This window comes from Thermobia domestica, chromosome 2 (genome assembly GCF_964235325.1).
Source record: "Thermobia domestica chromosome 2, izTheDome1.hap1.1, whole genome shotgun sequence".
NCBI lineage: Eukaryota > Metazoa > Arthropoda > Insecta > Zygentoma > Lepismatidae > Thermobia > Thermobia domestica.
In genome coordinates this window covers 140,707,587-140,729,588 of record NC_137455.1, presented here as the reverse complement: position 1 = coordinate 140,729,588, position 22,002 = coordinate 140,707,587, and the positions used below count along the sequence as shown (strand labels likewise).

Below are 22,002 nucleotides of genomic sequence, written 5' to 3'. Positions count from 1 at the left end.
GAGGGGGCAAGAGCACCACCGACATAAGGCTTTCACGTTTAGTTCTAATGTATTAGTAGACAATCGATTAAAGGATATTTATTCTTCAAACTCTTGAGGGGTAATTGCCCCTCCTGCTCTCCCTAAATGACGCCCCTGGCTACAACTGTCATACTTTGCCATGCTATTGTCGTCTGAAGTACAATCCATCCTCCCTTGAAATGTCCGGTCAATTCTCACACTGTTTACAGATACGACACGAAGCGTCAAGAACATTTTTTACCCAACGACTCTGCTAACCATAATATAACTCCGGGCCGCGGTGACTCAATGGTTGAGCGTTCACCTCTGGTGCATGGGGTTTCGGGTTCAAACCCTGCTCCCGCCAAGTGAACTTTGTGCTGGACAAACACCATGTGCGTAGATTTCGTCGGAGTTTTCCCGTTTCCTACCACTTTCTTCATTCCATCATTTCATTAATTTCTCATCTTCACCGTCTCCTTTAGCCTAGCCGGCATAAACGTGGGACGTAAAACTCAAAAATTTCATGTTTTTTCATAATACAACTCGTGGCATCAATATACTACGCGGAATAGGTTACATTCTATTGCTAGTTAACATGGAATATTCAAAGATTTTACAACTGATTTGAACAATTCTATTGTTTTATGTATTATAAACATATGATGAATTAATATTTTACTTGTAGTTAAAAATGGATACTTTATTGGTTAAAGCAAAAAACAAAAAATTCACTCGAGCAGGAATCGAACCCAGGACTCTTTGCACGGGAGCCGTGGATAATCCTAACTCTGCCACGCCGTCACTTGAGAACTTTATACGTCGTGTCATACATGCGCTGAGTTAGAATCTTTAGGACACCTTTCCTCCACTATTTTTGACTATTGCGCTCCTCCAGTTTGTAATGTTAACATTTTAAATGTGCACTACTGCCTCGCGAAGGATGGTCCCGAAGTTCATTTACCAAACTTTGGTTTTCCCATGTTAGTTAACTCTGGCCGGGCTTTTCTTATGTTACTTTCATACAATACATGTTGTAAGCGAGGAAAGGAAATATTAAAAATATACTCCAAAAAAAACTTTCTGATGAATGTCTCATCATAGGGAGATGGAACTCGGCATTTAAACTCCTCCTTACAAATCTGTGACCACGTGATCCATCGTTTTTGGAAATTCCAACTCTAGGAAAGAAAGTAAGGCAACTGCTACAATATTTTAATTTCCCATTTTGTGTTCATAAACTGGCCAAAGTGAGTAAGCATTTTAGCTGTTTAAATTAAACCTAGAAGATAGCAGTTGGATTCACTTGGATCTTTTCCATTTCACTTCGCTTGATATGCTATTCTATTGAGGAACAGGTTTGAATATTTCGCAAATAATATTTCCATAAACATATTCTTTTCGTTCGATAAATGGCTATTTCACTAGTTAGTACCTAACCTTTAAAGACTGCTCCAGCCTATATTTTTAAACGAATTGTAAATTCTATTTTTGAGTTTTAGAATACACTAGCATCAATTATCTGTTTCGCTGTTGTAAATTAAGAAAACATAGTTCCGCTAGTCAGTCACTTTTTACTATTACTAAAGCGCTCTTTTATATTGGTCATTTTCGATGGTTTTTATATATCCCCCTTCTCTCCCCATGTTGCGCGGCACGGGATTGAAAGTAACACCGTTCATCTCACCAACCTGGAAATCTATAGATTCGCCACTAATATCGGTCATTTTATATCGTATTTATATATCTCCCCCTCCTCCCTCTCGCAAACTGTGGGGCTGAATTTGGATTTAAACAGCATCGGTAGTGTCACTGTTAATCTCAGCTAGCTCAAAAGCTATAGATGACTAATATCGGTCATTTTCGATCATTTTAAATATCTCCCCTCCTCCTCCCTAAAGTTACACCGTCAAAATGATATGACGAAAACCATCTTAGGTTAGAACTTCATTTAGGTTGGAAACTTTATCGAGATCGGTCCGGTGGTTCAAGTGTTATTAAGTTCTATTTACTTTAGGTATCCCCTCCCCTCCCTTAAGTTCTACTGTCAAAGTGAAATGATAAAAAAAAATCTCTGACCCTAACTTCATCTATATTTAAAAATTCGACCGAGATTGATCGTTTGGTTCAAAAGTTAAGTTTCACTTACTTTTTAACTCCTTCCTTCCCCTCCCCTAATTTTTATCGTCAAAGTAAATAGATACCGGTAAATACCGGCGCAAATCGCATCTATGTTGAAAATTTGATCGATATTGGTTGGGTGGTTCAAGAGTAATAAAGTCACAAAGACAGCCAGTTTTATTTTTATTTTTTTACATATCTCCCCCTCCCCACCTTGCACCGTCAAAATTAGATTATAAAAATTATCGAAGGACCGAACGTCATCTATCTTGAAAATTTGATAGTGATCAGTTGGGTGGTTCAAGAGTTTTTTTTATTCATTTTCATACATCTCTCCCCTCCCTTCCCCCTAACTCTTTGTTCTACCGTCAAATTGATATGATAAAACTACCCCAGGTCTGAACCTCGTCTATGTTGAAAATTTGATTATAATCGGTAGGGTGTTTAAGCGTGATGAAGTCACAAAGACAGTCACTTTTATTTTCATTTTTTAACATATATCTACCCCTGCCCATCCCTTACGTTGCATCGTAAACGTGAAATGGCAATAACATCCCAGGCCCGAACCTAATCTATGTTGAAAGTTTGATCGAGATCTCTCGAGTAGTTCAAGAGTTACTAAGTTTTATTCATTTCCATATATTTCCCCTCCTGCTCTCCCCCTTCCCTAAAATCTACCGTCAAAGCAAAATGATAAAAAAAAAACTACAGGGTGCAATTCTCAGATATGCTCTCAATAGAGTTTTCAGATATACGCTGATGTCAAGGAGGGTCCAAAGTAGGCAGAATATAAGCCTTAACAATAATGGACATCCACTGCTTCGGAGGGAAGTCGGAAGTGTTAAGAACCGGCAGCTCCATGTTTTTTGTGTTTAATGTGTGATTCGATGGATTTCCTCACTGTATATTTCACGTTCTCTTCACTTATAAGCGTGAAAGAAAACATTACAACATGCGTTTTTCCGATACGAGAAACCATGTTGCTGACGATCCTTAACACTTTCGACATCGCGCTAAAGGTTTCTGTGTTCACTGCTATCAGGGCTTATCTTTGCCTACGTTGGACCAATCATAAAGTCAGTCAAATCTCAAAATTCGGTTCATTGAATGTCTGGGAATTTTGCCCTGTATGGAATACTTTGTATACCCACTGAAAATTAATGAAATATGCATTTCTGGATTGCGTATGTGTGACTTCTTTTACCTGATAAGGACCACCATCTACAATTTCTGGAATTCGAAAGAGGACATATTGAAGTTTTGCTTTTTCGCGATTTTGGACAGCCCTAGCTCTGAAACTATGCACTTTTCCCCACAGGTCTATATGAACTTTTTCTCTTATTTTGATGTAAGGAATCACCTCTTAGAGTTTGTCGGTATAGTTCATTAACACCCTGTATAAAACTCTAGTACTACAAGTAATGGCTGTTCCTTTGACGAAAAGAAAAAATGTAAATATTACAAGTAATGGCTGTTTCTTCGGCGAGAAAAAAAATACACACTTCACCACTGGCGTCTCTGGCATGTAAAATTTGGGGGGGGGGGCATCAAGGAAAGTGATTTAAATGGTACTACCAAGCCCAACCTGTTTATTATCTTCGATTCCATTTGTTAGCTTTCTGATTACCTTCACGGACCCCTGAGGTATATCAAGTCTGTTATAATCCTTTCATAGCCAGAATATTATATTCCAAATAGTGTAATTATTATTTATATGTTATTCTGTCGTTAGTAAATAAATTAGAATAAAATATTGAATATTTTGTACTTCAAAATATTGAGGTGGACGCGTCCCCCTCAACCTCCCGCCAAAGACGCCCATGCACTTGACGAAGACTCGAACATGGATCAACTGATTGGTAGATTAGAACGTTATCTACTACGCCACATACTCAGGTGCTTTTTTTTTTTTTTTTTTTTTGCTATACACTTTAAATATCCAGTTTGTGATTTTTGTTTCTGTTGTCTTACCATATAACAGTTTCTCTGCTTTCCCTGCTTCTCACACTATTCGTGTTATTTGTTGTGTAAATTGCATCTGCAAACCTAATATATTTTGTTAATTTACCAGCATCCACACCTTTTAAAAGTTTTAATGGTCAATTACATTAACTGAACCGATTTTCCCGTATTTTCCATCGCGTCAAGAAGCAACAGATACTATCCTGCGGAGAACATGCATTTTCTTATGTGACAGGCAATACCTGTCCTGCCCTGAGTGCCATTACTTCTTTCTACACCCTTTCCCTTGGTTCGGATCAACTTCGTGTTCCTTCGTATGCTACGAAGAAAACCGAAGGGTCGCGGCCGACAGTTTCTCTTGAAGCTATCGAGTAAGAGTGATTGAATTATATAATTGTATTTTATTTATTAATTTATTAAACACATTTTCGATATACCAAAAATACCATTATTTTTATAAAATGTTTATTATTTTCATGAAGCAGAGATAATTTTCTACTTGGCTTTAGAACTATCCCTACTAATTTTTAATCAACATCTAATATTTTACGTTCATTTTTCTGCCTATTACCTGCATATTACTTGCAGAAACTATGTTTTATTTAATTACTGTTTTATGAAAGTTTAGTCATATGTTAATTAAAATTCCACTATTTGTAAGTTTCTCATTTCGGTTATGAAAATGATTATAAATGAAGCTTCCACTTTTTATAAAATTCTTGACAGTTTTAATGTTTTTAAAGACATAATTCTAAATTATTTGGAAATATTCAAATAAACTAGAATGAAGAGAATAATACCAAGGAGCATTATTAGAACAAAACATTGTTCCTTAAGGAATTCACAGAATAAAGCTTTTCTTAAAAAAAAAAAGTTACTATAGGGTATGGGATTCGAAGTGATGATCATGGAAAAATAAAGTATGTAAAGAAGAAGCTTTAACCGACTACTCTACAAAGGCACGGTACGGATGGCACCTTGGTAGACGTATGTATCGAAACCACTAACACAAAATGCCTGATCGCTTCGCACATTTTGTAGCTTATTTCTATTTAGTCGTTTGTTTAAATGTAAAATGCTTAAAATGATTGTTAGAGCTGTACCACATGTATAGTAACTAACCTTATGACAGATTTACGTTGTATTTCTAACAAAGCATAAAATTCCCTCCCTCTTTGTAAATTTCGCTGCGCGTTTGCCACGTTTACGAAAATGGAACTTAGAATTTTTCGATGAAAGTTTCGGAGATTTCTTTTTTTTAATTATAACTTGCTTATTTCTTAATTTTTTATTGAAAAATTTTTTGGAAATATGTGTTTTGTTTTTCTGCTTATTTCAAAGAAGAAATGTGACATTTTCTATCACAAGAAAGAGAGTTATTTCTATTTATGTAATTTCTAAAGACATGCGACAACAATTTTGGACACAAGTGTACCTCATCTAATAACAGAGATGTGTTCCAATAGATGTTAAGATCATAATGCCGTTTATAGCAGTTTGGTGTCTCTAACTGTTTTGGAGATATTACAAACAGCGGTAAACTTTACAACACTGTTCAAAATTATGTAATTCTGAGAACTTGTTATAATTATACCTGCCAAAAGCTATTGTTGGCATGTTATAGAAGCAAAGGAAAGCAATAACGTTGTGAAGTTCCCACGAATACGACATTTCAACTAATATAGGAATTTTTGCCAGTTTGCTTATATCTCAGCAATGATTTGAGGTATCAAATTTTCATGTCTATTCAAATCCATCTGCGTAATTGGATGTGGTGCTTATCTACGCACTTTTTTGAAATAAAGACCTTTGAAGAAAGTCGAATTGTCAGTTCCTGGTACTGTTTATCAATATTCAAAATACGTCATATGTTGACCGTAGTATTCGACACTAAGGTACTTTGGGTAAGTATTGCTCCGTCTCTCTCACTTGCGTTATTACTGTTGTAGAAACCTCTGAAATTTGCTTGGTTTTTAGTTTTTGTGATACTGAGCGTCCTTAGTTTGCAACACTGCATGACAAGTGTGATATTGTAAGTTTTCATTTACTTTGTAGATTTGAAATATGCAATATCTTTACATAGTACCATTTGAAAAAAAAATAAATGTTGGGTTGGCAACACTATTAATCTGATTGTATTGCAATGTATCTCAAACAAGTCCTCCTGTCGATATTTGCATGGTACGAGATTTCAGCGTTTTGTATCTGTTAGTGTAGAAGTTACAAGATCATATCAAATAAATGTCCATCTTATATATGTGAAATGAATTGAGCATGTATTTATCCTTAATTTCAACACAGGCTGTTGGGAACTTGGAAACAGCATTGTTTGGGAAAGGTTTCCAAACCAAACTTTTTCCCGAAGGTAAGTGGTTTCTTTAAAGTATATATTTTTAACATTATTTATTAGATACCTCCCAAAAATGTTCCGTCTGTAAGATCAAGAACGTTAATTGGATTAATAATTATTTCAATTTCTCTTTTGTTTTTATTAAGACGCTCCAATATTTAAGGGTATACTGTGAAGTAAGACTACCTGAAAATCAGAAATAGTCCCTATCAGTAACAATGACCTTTTTCCAACGGTAGAGCGGACTAAATCACACGCTAGCTTAAAACATAAATCAGACAAGTCTTTCAGTGCGTGGATTACTTCATTAAGGATTCGTAATCGTAATGTCCGCAAATGGTCGTGTAACAAATGGGACAAATGGAAATCCGAGGGTGTAATGTTCGAGGAGTATTGAAAATACATTAGCTCTTCTTAGCCAAGTAGGTTAATTGTGTCGCGGATAAACTTATGTGGCTTCACGTTATCGTGAGCAGATTCATAAACATTGGTTGCATGGTTTTCGATTTTTCATGCACACATTTCAATTGCTACGAATAGATAGTTGCAAACCTGACCAGATAGCAGCAGTTCGATCCACAATATCCTCTGAGAAGTCTTTAAACAGTGTTTAACTTTCTATTGATGCAGAAGTAGGTTTGGGTGAGGTTTTTGTGATATCATTCAATAATGGTCTTGTACAGCACTGACTTCTCGTCGCATGTTATTAATTTGTCCAGAAACGGGCTGGACATACAGGCTCTCCTCGTAACGAGACAGAGAAACGTAAGGCTTTTCTCCTATGGCTTTCAGATTCGCAATAGACTCATGTGTGACCCATTGTCCCACCTTATACCGTCTATGGAGCTGGGAGGTGTTAGTGAATGATTTCTGCATTACAGTTGAAAGTGGCTCTTGAGTGTCCCACGTGTTTTTACCGTGTTGATCTCAATAACTACCTTAAGTGCCTCATCTATAGTTTGTGAATAACCCGTATGTGGTTCGTTCATTAGGAACTTATCGTAGTATTTAAATTCGTTAAACTATTGTTGTACTATCCGCTTACGTATCAAATCTGTATCGAATGACGTATATTTTCTTTCCCGTTTCAACAGTATTGTTTCCAGTTTAAACTTATGAAGCGTACAGGCTTGTACAATGCTGAAGCGTACAGTCTTGTACAATGCTATTTGAGTTAACATGTTTGCCATGTTCTCACTGACTACTCGTTCAACTTTAGCGATCACAACTAGAAAGGTACAATAGAAGACTAATGCTTACTCGTTATCCTAACACGTTACCTTTCTACCGTTTCATTCCACTAAATAATAGGTGTAGGAATGCATGCAGTGCAACTATGTGGAAGTACCTAAAGTAGTTATTATGAATGTTTCTATACAACTATTGTTTAACTTAAAATCGACCCTGAACATACATAAATCCAGAATTATGTATTATTAACTTAGCACTAGGGTAAAGAATGGTTTATCTAGACGATTATTGAAAAATAAACATTCAGTAACGAAGTACATGTATTACACAACGCAAAATCTCAGACAAAAAGAATTGTTTTCGAACCTTTCCATATTATGATATACTCAAAATTGAATTTGGACCAAGGTGACCTGAATAAACATTGACACAACATTATATTGAGTTACACGATTACAAATTGCATAATTATCAATCACAAGTTTAGTTTTCGTGTTAGAACGATCTTAAACATTACAGAATAATAATTATACCGTTTGTTTAAATAAACACTTTCTGGCTACATGAGCAGGAAGAAGAATATACAAGTTAGTTATATAACGTTACAAGTTGTGGAAACGTTCTTTTCAAAACTAACTTGAAAATAGGATTTTCACTAATAGAAAGATGAACCTGTTCTCAACTTGGAATTGACAACTTGAAATGGATGACAGGCGAATAGAAGTAGTAGTTTATACTGTAGACCTGTACCTTTATACTAGTTTCACCTTGAATATGTCACTGTTTTATAAATACTTTAACTTTGTTTTTCAGTTATTCTCAGCTTGGCAATTGCAATGATATCTGCGGGAATGGTTCATCGTGTCTGCACAACAACTTGGTACGTAAAAGAGAAATACATTTAATACGTCTAATTTCTTATCAATATTTAATTACGGAGTGTTGATTTATTAAGGTGATTCAACATGTATCTTCGGTTGCGGGTGAACGGTGTACCAGTGAAGGATAGACCGTAATGTTTTACATGGGGTAGTTTCTACATGATAGGTTTGTATCCACAGTGTTTGAATTGCTATCATGTTCTTTCTTGTGTAAACACAAATGCAGTTGCTTCCAGGAGGAGATAATGAACTCTTTATATCCCTCTCATATACCAAATGTATACAGCGATTCTACTAGGATTAAGAACGATAATACTTACTCTGCTCTTTAATATGAGCAAAGTTAACATACATGATTTCATATGAACACTTGGAATGGCTAAAATACTGAGGCGTTATATGAAACTTGTGACACATGTGTATTTTTAAGATTTCTGGATACAAGAGGTTTGAAGTTATGACGTGTGGAGTAAGTGAAAGTATTGAACTGTGTTCACTCCTTCTCAGAAACAGCAGAGAGTTGGTTGCAATCCGAAGTATTGGCCTTCTGTGTAACCAATAAGAACGATTTTTGAGGTAGTCTTGTGACCCTGGTTGAATATTGGGTATATCACCATGATCCAGAGACTAAAGTTTTGAATAAAAAGTGGAAGTATCCCACTTCCCTCACGGAAAAAAAGTGTCCACTTTTTCAAGAAAGTAATGTTTTTAGTTTTCTGAGCATAATCCTCTCACTGATTTCCTAATCTATGATCATAGTGTGACTGGCACATATTACAGGGATCAACTTCAGAAATTCGTGATGATCTAAAGCAGTGATGGTCACTTTACTGCGGGCCAGAGTAAAATTAAGACTATCCTGAGAATCTATCTGTCTTGCACCACTTCTTGAGGTGACGTCCACTGAATGTGGAAAAGTCTACTTCTTGGAATTTTTGTTCTGTTTTATGCATCCTGTTTCTTACTTCATGTATCTAGGTCAATTAGAGCCTAAATTACGAACATTTGAAAGTAACTCGTATAAAATTGCATTTTTCTTAAGTTCGACCCAGCGTTAGCGACTTTACCGTGCAGAAATGTTTGGTAAAGAAAACATTTTACGCAAATTCACGGTCTAGGTATATTATGGTCGTAGCGACACCGCTCCTGTTACGTGGAGAGTTAAGAGAAAAATCATACATTTTTCACTTATTTCCGGGCTGCCATTCGTCATCACTGCTTTAAAGTACCTTGACATACTCAGCAAAGGTGTCCGCCTGTAGTCTACAATGCACCCACCCACAATGTCGAGGAGACATTGAATATTGTACAAAGTGTTGGTTACCAGTCAACTCCCCATTCGTCATATTACTCTGATTTTATGCCATCAGACTTCTTGTTTCCAAAAAATGAAGCAGTCGTTGAAAGGAAAGAGTTTTTCTTTGGACTCTTGTCATTTCCACTGTCGAACGTTGGAGCCATTAGGACACTTTGTACAAAGAACGGCTTTGGAATTCGGAAGACTGGAGAAGTGGGTTATTTGCGTGAAGTATATGAAAAAGAGCAAATAATACTTGTCTGTTTCAAACTTCTAGCCCCACTTTCTCTATCAAAAGTTTATTGATCGCTCCTCGTACCACTGTCTGCAAAAAAGAACTCTGCGTACCCTGTAAATAATGTTCTATCAAAAATGCCCTCTCTTTATATATTCGAAACATTTGAAGGTTTCAATTGGAGGAAACAGTACTAACACATTTAACATTTTTTTTTTTTTTGTTCAATAATATCGTAAAATAATTAAATTAGAAGTAAAAGTCTTAAAACATGCTAACTTTCTTCCACTTATCAACACTGTTACAAGTAAATTTCGTAGAGGGAAAATGGTTCAGCACTGTACCTTATAACTTCATTCTGAAGAGTAAGGCTATTGTGGATTCAGACCTATATACGAAACTTATTATCAAATCCTATTAGGTCTTTTTCAGTCATAAATGTTAACTGCAGTATTAGTATTTGTATCTAAACATTTCTTCCCAGATTTGTGTAGCAGTCTATGAAAATTTTATATCGAAATACGTGAATTGTAAGCGTTTGTAACTGTCTTCTTATATGAACTGCAAATTAGCCATAACATCAAGTGAAAGAAAAAATAAATAAATATAATAAATAAATAAATAAAGTTACCGGTAAGGTGATGAGAAAACGAAATAAATAAAACCAATGATCCGAGGTTTCAATCTACTCTAGGAAAGATATTTTTATAAGTTAAATCATGAATTAAAAAAAAAAAAATCTTTGGACAAGCCTGAAGAGAACAACAGTGATACAGTGCCGTCATGCACATCAAGGAACAACTTGCTTCATGCGAAAACTATGGTATGGACGAAACAATAGTTCTTAGTCTTTGACAGAAGTTAAAATATAGGCAAGAAGACGTAAAGAAGTCCACACTCTTGAATTCACTCCTCGTTCCCTGAAAAAATATGATTTCTTCATTGATGTGCAATTGTAGTATTTAATGTAAAAGCCTTCGATTGGAAGTCTAATGCATTCTTACACAAACCATAACAGTTTCAAGTTAATGATGTCTTTGTGTGTTAATAGGAGCATCTTACATGAATGCTTTTTTTTCTTTCTTTTTTCAAATATTTCTAATTATTCGGAATTAATCACGTGATTTTTTTCTGCCTTTTTGAGCTGCCCAACTTGTAAGGTCGCTAGTTTTTTTTATATCTTGAGAACTTTCGGTGTTTGAGTGCTCATCAGTCGTGCCCCATTTTTCCACATTTTAAAAGTATTCGAAAATAAAAGTTAATCGTATACTTTATCCACGTAATTACTTGTATTTAGTACTTAGAAAATTCCACTAAGTGAAATAGTTTGTGTTGTCGATATGTTCCCTTTTTTTGAAAGGATACATCTTCAATCCAATTATAATTTCATTGGCTTAAATAACAAACGAAGCGAGTACGAAGACTATCTCAAAAAGATCCGTTAGTTTAATAAGTAGTATTTTGTGTTTTCTAGAAAATTAAACAATGAAATTATAATATTCTTTTATTTCTGAACTACATATTTTGAAAAATAGGGATGAGCTCATAAGCACCTAACATTCAAATACACAAGTCACAAGTTGTTACAAAAACGATAATGTCATAAGTTGTTACAACGTTTTATACAAACAAGATTGGTGCGACTGCGCTTGTTATGTCGCAAGTAGGTGTTATCTGCCTTTGCGCTCTCGTATACACTAAATATACTTCGTGTATGGACTTATATTCGCTTGATATCGACACTTAGGTGCCTCGTGGCTGTAGAACTAGTATGCGACTCGGATTCAATTCCCAGTAATAGCTCATGCGGTTCGAATTCCACAGCAAGCTGTAGGCTTCTGCCTTATATAACGTCTGTTGTGAGAAGGACTTTAACTTCAAACCAACTGATCTCGACACGTGAATATCCCATGTAAACGAAATATCAAGCTAACTAAAACATGTAACGAAATGTAGTAACTAAAACATGCGAAAGGGTGTGGGATAGTTTATATGACAGCCGCTAGACAAGGGCGTCAGTGGGACAGAAAGGCAACTGCCCCCATCCCCACCCTGAATTTCAGGTTTTGGGGGCACTAAGGCAGTTTTAGACATTTTTGATAAGCAAAATCCAGCAGAACAAGCTTGAGGTCCTTATACCGAGTAAATACGGAGAAGATTCTGATGATTAAAACTGGTAAGTTGCTTAAGCCCAATTTCCAGAATTTTAAGCAGGTCCGAAACTCGAAAGTAGGTTCATTTTGGTATCCTTTGGTCAATATAGCTCCTTATGGCCAATGGAAATGGGTTACGTTACAACTGATCAAAATCCGCATTTATTCGGTGTAATTCTTTATGTTGGATTTTGCTCAGCAAAAGGTTTCTAAATCTGCATTACGGCCCCCAAAATCTGAAATTTAGGGTAGGGGCGGATGACCTCTAAATGAACGCTCCTCTATAGCGGCAATTATACAAAATTCTAGATTGTATCTTGTCACGTAGTTTCTCTTTCTTTTATCTCGGATTCGTGGTTGTGAAAATGACGTTTTCCGTCGGTGTATTCTTTTGGACACACCCTGCATTTATATAACGTAATTATGCATCATTGACTATGGCATTGGGAGCTTGACTTGTTAACCATTCCCACGCTACAGCGTACACAATATAATGTTAATATCTTAAATTTATGAGCAAGAAAGGGGGAAATTAGCCGTCCTCCCCTCATTCCATCAACGCCCTTGTCTAGCGGTTATCCTATGAAACTCTAGTCCACACCCTTTCACGTGATTTTTGTTTCATTTATTTGTACCCTTAGCTACGAAAATACTACGTTTGCTGAGCAAAAGTGAACCTTTCTGAAAATGTACTGAGATCCCTTGTGCTCTGAATGCGCCATATCTAAAAATATTGTATAAAAACTGATTTGGAGCCAAATTTATCGTGCAACCCAAGTTTGTTCGAAATGCATAAAATTAGTTTGTTTAGTTTAATTGATTATAGTCTTGTATCAGTAGCAAGGCTATATGAGTCGACTTTTTGTTGAAAGAGGGATCCCAACCACTAATTTTGAAATTTTACGCCGGATCGTAGTCAAAATCTATACAGCAAATTCCGACGTCTCGTGCCTCTATCCTCAAAATTTAATGTTAAAAGACCGAAAATTGCGCCCTGTAGCGTAGTGCATACATACATACAGACGAACAAATTGAGATTTAATTGTCCCAGACACTGACGTTCGGCACTGATGTCACAATTGGCACTGATGTTTCAATAAGTATCACGCTTTAATGGTTAGTTACGGGGGTGACTGCCATACATTGCGCTTTCTCGCCTGGTCCCTTTATACAAGCTATGCCAAGGTGTAAGGCTTTTTAAAAAATTTAAAACAGGTGGGAAAGAGGGACGAAATAAATTTTTCATAATATAATGAAAAAAGATATTGTTAATACATAATTAATTCTTACCTGAAGTTTCCAGTTGCATCTCAACCACATTACTGACGTTAGAATCATCAGAAGCAATTTTCGAATCAACACTTCTACCATCTATTTCGGTTTCCAATCTTTTCACAGCATTGCACTTTTCAGAATGATTCTTCATTCTTTGAACTAAACCAACCATTTCTTTCTTACACGTTTTGCAACGAGCTCGTATGGTCGTTTTCTTATCTGATGGAGTTTGATTTACTTTAATAAATTTGCTCCAAATAATGTCCTATTTTCTTCCCGTAAAACCCATGTTAAAAGATTCCAAGTTGTACGGAGACTGAAAACCTACATGTACTGTATGAACGAATGCCTGCGATTTTTTAAATTTCAGAACCGCAATTCAGCAAATAACTTTTTGTTTGTTTTCTGAATACAACACAAAAATTTGTTTCCATGATAATTCTTTTATTTATTTTTTAATACCAGTTCTACAAGTAGTCCAACCTTCGACTACGACACTTTCCTGCAAGTTAACTGAGAAGCATTTAAACGATACAATATACGTTAAAAATAAGGAGAAAAAAAGAGACAAAATAAATTGTAGTTCACCACATTGACCTGCTGTAGCCACGAAAAATCAAAACATTAACATGGGAACAAAATGCACCGAGAAAAAATGTATGTGGCGTACGTAAAATCGTATGTTACATTTGTAAATCCTGTAGTTTTTGGACTTAACGTACAGCAAACATATAACTGAAAACGCATGTTTTATAACACTTTCTGTTTAAGCGTTTCATCTACACGTACTTTCCGTATGAAACAATATAGACGGTCAAGATCTCGAAATGGACGTAGATAACATACAGCTGACTAAGGTAACATACATATATGTATGTAATATAAGTAAGACTGTTAGATATCAGCAACGGCATGATGTAACATCTAAGGGCAGTGTGTATGTAGCATATGGATAACGTACGCTCCGTACTGATTTCTGTAGTAAGCAAGAGGATTCCGTATATTTGTACAATATACCGCTGTCCGGAGAACGGACTTTTCTCAGTGTAGTTTTCTGAATGGCGAGCACTTTTTGACAATTTTCTTTCTCTTTCAGTTTTCTTTTACAAAAATAAAATAAAAATAAACACATGTTTAAAACAAGTCTTAAAAAATACACGTTTTTAAAACAAAATGTTTAAAACATATACAAAATTTGTTTTAAACAAAACAACTCTGGTGTAAAGTAAAAGGAAGGGGAGGAAACAAAAGAAATTTAACTTGAGAGAAAGCCTGAAAAATGAAGGGAGAAATGAATAAAAATAAATTCCAAGGCAGAGAAATTTAAATAAACCATTGAGTAAGAAAAAAAGAATGCATGATGATAAAGGGAATAGAAAGATTTGTGAGGAAAGTCACTAAAGAAACAAGCTTTAGAAAGAATGTTCCTAAAAAGTGTTGTCAAAATACTTTTATACGTAATTCCAGTAGTTATGAAACATGTAATCAATATAGTGCATCATTTTAAGGCTATTATTTTGATTTGACAAAGGGTTGAAGAATAATAATACACTTATCCACAATGACTTCAGTGAGAAGTATGGATGTAAATACTCATGAAATGCAAAGGGTGGACTTTTTGGGGATTTCACCAACAAATCACTATGTACACAGGAGTTGCTTATTTAAAAGATTTATACGTGAGAGCCTTATCATTGTAGTCATTGTCTGAAAATCTTTGACGAAATGCCTGCTCTATTGCAGCTTCTATTGAAGAAGTCTTATCTCCTATAACATTGCACTTATGCAAACAAAATAGAAAATGTACATTTTTTGAGCGACAGCCCAACTACACAATACAGTAACAAATTGTGCCAGAAAAATCTTACACGGATCTACTACGAAAGTGGCCATGGGAAGGGTGCACCAGATGGTGTCGGTGCCACCCTACAGAGAACATCTTATCGCACCGTTACTAAAGGTTAAGATTTGGCTAACTTCATATTGAATGCTTTACTATAAGAAACTGACATTGAGTTTTTTCCTGTTAAGCGTAATAAGATTGAAACTTTTAATTTCAAATCTAAAACAGTTTGTTGAAGTGTCATGAATTGAGATGGGAAAGGTATTCAATGATATTGAATATGCGCAGACTGAGCTGTTTTAAAGGTAGTCCTGACGCTAGATGCTGTCATTTTGATGGGGACATTACAATCGTGTGCCTGCTGTTTCAACGATAAACTGCATTCTTGACATAACAACATAGCTAATATTTATATTTTTTTTTTCAATTCATCTTACTCTAACCTAATCAAGTTAAATATTATAGAGTAAGCTACTTTCTCGTTAGTCAGTGTACATAGTGTTCCATAATATCTTTAACTGTTGCAGGAGTTGCGTTATCAAGACGTCTGCTTCGACAGTGGCAATAAAAGCAATACCGAATCTCTTGTGATATCAGTCAATTACAATGAAAACACTTTCGTTGTGAAATTGTGCACTACAGAAAACACCGTCAGACATCACGTTGGCTTTGTAAAGTCTACTTAACAATGCAGTCTGTAAAATCGTGTTTTTAACAAAATCCGGAGGGAACTTATTTGTGTTCCACGAAATGAAAAGAAAGTCATTATGGATACCAAACACATTGTTGCGATTGGAAGCCAGGAGATAGGGCAATTGTGGATACAAAAGACATCATTGCAGAATTGGAACAGCCAGTTTTCTGAACAATAAGGCGGACCACTACAAGTTTTGTGTAAATTTAGCTGTGTACGAAAGTCTACATTAAGGTTAAACTGTAAAACGTTACATGAAGTTTTGTACTTTCTCGTTTTTAAAACAGTAAGCTTAATAATATTAAGAAAATTCTTCAGTTATCATTTATACATTCCACATACCTTTAGGAAGTCTCCTCTCTCCGTGGCTGGCAAAAATAATAAATTAAATTGCCTTTTTCGAGGGAAAAAAAAAATTTGCGACCTTATCTGCAATTATGTATGTTTGTTTTGTTCTTACATATCTAAAACTGAAATTACACATTTTCTAAATGTTTAATTTTACTATTTTTCCAATGATAAAATATCCCGTAATTTCAGAACGTCCATTATGGAAACCTTTTTCCTACTTCGAAGGGTCTGATGGATGTACTTCTGCATGCTGTTTCGAAGCACTGCACAGTGGTCCAGATACCCCTAAAACCTGGCCAAAACTCATTTCTGTGAGAAGAAGGTGTATATTATATATGTTTTGGTTTTTGATAATTCTGAACAATACAAACGATATGTAAAAAGAAAATTACTTCAGTCTGTAATACACTGAGATGAAGAAACAAAAGAAATATGAAGAACACCAAAATGAACAGCTGAACACAATATGTGCACAGTTAGCATAGTTCATTCTGAGCCGCTTTTAGCTTCCGTTGAGGGTTGTAATGGGGTTTACAGTAAGTCTAGAACGGCAGTCGACAGAGCTTTCCTCACACTCGATTGCAACATCCTCTGACAAAGAGCTAACATGAGCGGGTCTCACGTGACGAGAAGTCGCAGGATCACGTCCATCATAGTGTTCTCTCGTGAACTCGTTCGTGCATGATGTTCCCGATACTGCTTGATATTTTTATGTCTGGCTTTGTGTGCCTCCTTTGACATTTGGCCAATGGGCAAAAGAGCCGATGAAATGATGCTTCGCCCGTGTACCAGAATTTTATGTACCGAAGCGGGCATATAGTATCAAGAGTAGAGATTGAGGTACATATCACGTATTTCAGTTGCCAGCGTCTCAAATTTGTGTTGATCTATGTCCAGGCCATATGAAAGGGTTTGAAGAAGAACAGCACATTTTTCGATTAACTCTCTATTGATTCCGCTTATTGCGGATATTTGTTTGTATTTTGGAAAAAGTGTATGGCTATGTTACCATCGTTGGACGTTCCACTTCCGCCCTGCCTTGGTTCATCTATTCTGAGTCCCTGTTCTGTCCTTAACTTTTCTTGCTTAAATTTCTGCTTTGCATCTGCTAATGGTTTGTTTCCCTTCTGGATCTGCCATTGTTAAAAGTCCAATCTGTATAGTACATGCAACAACCACTCCATAAAACGTATCCATACATGAAGGGTTGACAACCCAAACTGAAATGTTTCTGAATTCTCGTGTTTAACATTGCTGGTATTGTTCATTTCATTAGGTGTGACTCCGCAGACATAGCACTTCTGTGTTGATGTATTACGAGTGAGCGCATTACACACTTTACCAACAACCATAGTTAACTGAAACAAATTCTGGACATGACACTGTTTATTTACTGTTACTGTGGTATTCAAGTTCTGCACTTGTTGTTGAATGTGGTGCACTTCTTGTGTCACTAAGTCTGTTGTTTCTTTTTTGTACTAGATTTTAATTGGTCTACAGAACTTTACAGAAGATGGTCGTAAATTTTGCCACACGATGACCTTCCCCCTCTTGCCTGACACGTAGTAGAGTTGTAGTGGTACAGTCCGCAGTAAAAAAACCTGCAACATGAGCATGTAAGTTTATTGTGAAACTACGCCTAACAGCCCAGGGAATCAACATAACGTCTAAGTGGCACGAATCACGCCAGAAGAAACATCGGCGTCTTCCCCTGCACACTTATTTTGGAGCAAAAGACTTCGTCGTTTTTTAATAAACTTACATGCTCATATTGCAGGTTTTTTGCTGCGGACTGTACCATAGAAGTGAAGATGATGTCCGTATCTTGAAATCCTGCCTCATGAGCTCTCTTTTTATACTGTGCTTGGGCAGTAGCTCCATCACACCCCCACTTCGATACTAACGTCAGGTATTTCCAATGTTTCTTTGACACTTGGTTAAAGACTGGTTCTTGCTCATCGAGAATGCGGCTTGTTGTATGATTTAGATCTTGAAGTGACACCTCGGCAGCCTATTCGGTAATACTAATGTTTCCAGGGTAACGTCATTTCTTTGCCTCTAGAACACGGTTGTAAGAGGGGTATATATTTTGCTGCAGCGTCTTGGCACCGTTTCGTAAAAGCTGGTACTGATGTGGAGTTAGGGCGGCTTCCAGTAATAAGGCCAAAGCATCGTCAGGAGTGTAAGTTGGCGTTGGAGGTTGTTTCTGGGCCATCTTCTAGGCTTGTCGTATATTCTTTCCTCTCGTTGGTATCTTCTTCTCCATTTCCTTCATCAAATATGCCTTGTCATGAACTTCTCGGAATTTCATGACTGTGGCGTAGCTGAGTATTGATCCACTCCACGAAGCACGTAGATCTTCTGTCTTCCTACATTTTGAGCGTGTGCTGCTACTTGCAAATGTTGTCTCCGGTCTTCCGCCTACCGATGTCGAAGGTGTTGACCTAGCTGACATAGGCAAGTCAGTTTGGAAAACAATATCATAATCTAGCTATTCCTGGTTTTCCTCCTCAAACCATTTATAGTCCCAGTTACACTTCGTCGGTGAAATGCCAAAACCGCGAATGTACAAATTTTGCTATTTTCACCTAACTGCAGTTTCATGTTACTTGGGGCACATAGATTCCAACACCAAAGCCTCATTTGTGAAATATGAGTATATTAGAAGTTATCGTCAATTCTTAAAACATATACCTAAGTCTGTATACTGATTTTTCGGGGTAAGTTGAATATTAAAATGCTTATAACTCAGTCAAAGTTAGCACATTCACGGTTTTGGCATTGGATCGAAAATTTGGTGACATACGTGGGCCAGTTGAAGCATCCCTTCTTTCCTTAATGATGCTGACATTTCGTGCTCAACAAATGTAGTCAAACATAGTCTTTTTGCGTCCTTGCTGCGTTTGGTATGCCGAATCACACGAAAAAGGCTTCTCGCAGTTTGATAAGACAACGTCTACAAGAGAAAGAAAATAAACTAATTAAGTGTGCAGCGACACACACTGGTTTACACATAATTCTTACTCAATCAGCAACTTGCCTACCTGTAACAAAATCGGGCAAAATTGGCTTCTTGTTTCCGTAAGAGTACGTATTAACTGCTTGAAGCGCATTAAAACTCTAGTAGAACTGAAATTAACCATCAAAATATATAGAGCTCCAAACCTCTGTGGTTTTACCATCTTCTGTCATGTTTACGCAATTATCAACCACGTCTAACATCATGCTTGGAAAGAACAGTGTACAAAGCTATACAAAATGAAATTTTCCTCAAGAACATAATTCTGGCCCTACATAGCTATGAATATTATGCGTGCTGACCCATATGAAGATAACAACTTATCACCACAGTCAGCAAAAGCTCGCTTCAGACTTCCATCTTGGAATTCCAGGGGTAAAACCCTCCCCACCCCACGTTGTTTCGAGTACAGTGACCTTTATCTTTCAACCTACACCGGTTTCGAGTCTCTGCTACAAACTTCATTTTCGCGGTTTTGGCCAGGTTTTACGGGTATCTGGACCACTGTGCACTGGTAGGAATAAGTTTTTCGTAATAAAAATTCCTTGTGTTTATGTTATTATTATTATTATTATTATTATTATTATTATTATTATTATTATTATTGAAGTCTTCGAATGATTTTAAGAGAAGTAAGCATATTTTGTTTCTGGCATGTGTAGCACAAAGGTTACCAGGGACTAAGAAAGAGATCACCATTTCGCTTTATAATATGGCGAAGTTCTGAAATAGGGCTCTTTAGTAGATGTAGCAGAATTTGGGAAGACTCTTTGAAAAATGCTGTACTAGTGTAATTGCAAAATAGTGATTTTGTTCTCGATTTCTGGTGGAAATAAGAACAATAAGAGTAAGGTTAATTAATAACCGTAATACCTATAGAATATGCTCTTGCCTAGATAGAGCAAATATCATATACTTGTTTCCCGACACACAACTCTTTGATTTGTAAAATACACAGTACATTTTGCAATCCCGCCTTTTCTGTTTGTATTACATAAATCTCGACTCTCAGAACAGACAATACACTTCGCAGTCCCATTCTTCCTGTTTCTGACACATAACTCTCGATCTACAAAATACATAGCACATTTTGGCTATCCCGCTTTTTCTGTTGTATCAGTGTGGATTGAATTAACATCTCATTGCTTTAAACAGAAGTGTGGTTCTCGCATTCTTTGAAATGTATTTCCTATGTCGTCGCAGCTGTTCGATTACGTAGTATAGCACTGTCGAAATATGTATGCCTCCAGTAATTACCTCATAGGCAAGAAATTTGTTTCGAGGATTTATATTTGTCTTGTAGAAAAAATCAACTTGCATCATTTATTTTATATTGCTTACAGTTTTTTTTCCCTTTTCAGTCTGATTTTCTCTATGGTTGCACTGTACTATATTAACAGGATCTCTCAGCAAACTTATACAGTGCCTATTTCGACGCAGCCAGTGCCTGTGAAGAAAAAGAAATGATTTAAAGACCACTTAGTGGATAATGTCGTGGCGTGTGATAAGACTAAGCTAAAACAGTTATAAAATAAATTGCATTCCAGGTGAAAGATTTATCTTTTAATTATCCACTGCCATTCATCTGCGGTTGCTTGTCCATTTTATGTTTTATGGTAACTGCTAAAAAATGATAATTTTCATCTATGGACTGTTTACATTAAGTATGGCTGATTATGTCGAAATATTCCTAGAATGTGAAACTTTTATTTGAAGTGTTTCTGTCGTAGTAAATAATCAATTGTTGACATATATGGGTTGTACGATATCTGATTCTCACGTAAAGTATACATATATTTACATTATTCTGATTTCTTTTATCAGAATCAGGGAAATGACAAATATTGGGTGCCTTGTATGAGTGGATCTATGCATTTCTTTAGTTTTTTTTCTTTCTTGGAAATATTTTTTTCAAGCATGTAATTGTTGTAAATTGATAACTTGGGTATGCAAAATGATGCCGAGCGTTGTTACGGGTAAGGCACTTCTTTAAAACTGGAAATTATTACTTTTACTTTATTGTACTTGTTGTATCTTGATATAGTTTATACTTTTGGTTATTTTTTTTTTCTTTGGGAAATTGCAACAACTTTATTTGAACAAAATGAAACTACGTTAATACCTTTATAATTTCATGTTAACTATGCAACAGATATTTAAAATAAATTGCGAGAAATGACGTTGTGTTTCACTTCCCAAAATTTTATGTTGCTTATATAAAGATTAACTCACTGAATACAAATAGTAATGTCTGTATATTAATAATTTCAAATTAATGGAACATTTTAGTCTTACTGCGTAAGAGATATTTTTGTCGCCTACCATTCACTCACGTAACGTGGGATTTAACATTTGATGCTGATTGTAGAGGAAACTGTGGAAATATTACATAATAATGAAATATACTACACCAGAGTACTATATTACGTAACTGTTTAGAAATCTGCAAGAAATTGTAAAGTGTGTTGGCAACATGTGCATTCATACTTCTGTCATTACTTTCTCCTGCAATGAAATTTGTTTGGCTTGGAAAAAATGACATTTTTTTAAAATCTACCAAGCTAATCCTCCTACTTCCTTTCCCCATATTGATAAGTTTCTTATATTCAAATGAGAAAATAACAGGTATA

General features: G+C 35.9%; 1 protein-coding gene across 1 annotated transcript in view; it reads left to right on the top strand.

Moving 5' to 3' along the window:
* LOC145675749 (dolichyl-diphosphooligosaccharide--protein glycosyltransferase subunit KCP2) overlaps nt 1-21,551 on the top strand; it is a 51,883-nt gene extending 30,332 nt beyond the window's left edge. Inside the window, exons 3-5 of the mRNA XM_081746398.1 lie at nt 6,385-6,448; nt 8,438-8,504; nt 20,734-21,551. Of these exons, the coding sequence (XP_081602524.1) occupies nt 6,385-6,448; nt 8,438-8,504; nt 20,734-20,839 (237 nt within the window). The 3' untranslated portion in view covers nt 20,840-21,551. The remainder of the gene's footprint in view (nt 1-6,384; nt 6,449-8,437; nt 8,505-20,733) is intronic.
* Nucleotides 21,552-22,002: the final 451 nt, after the last annotated feature.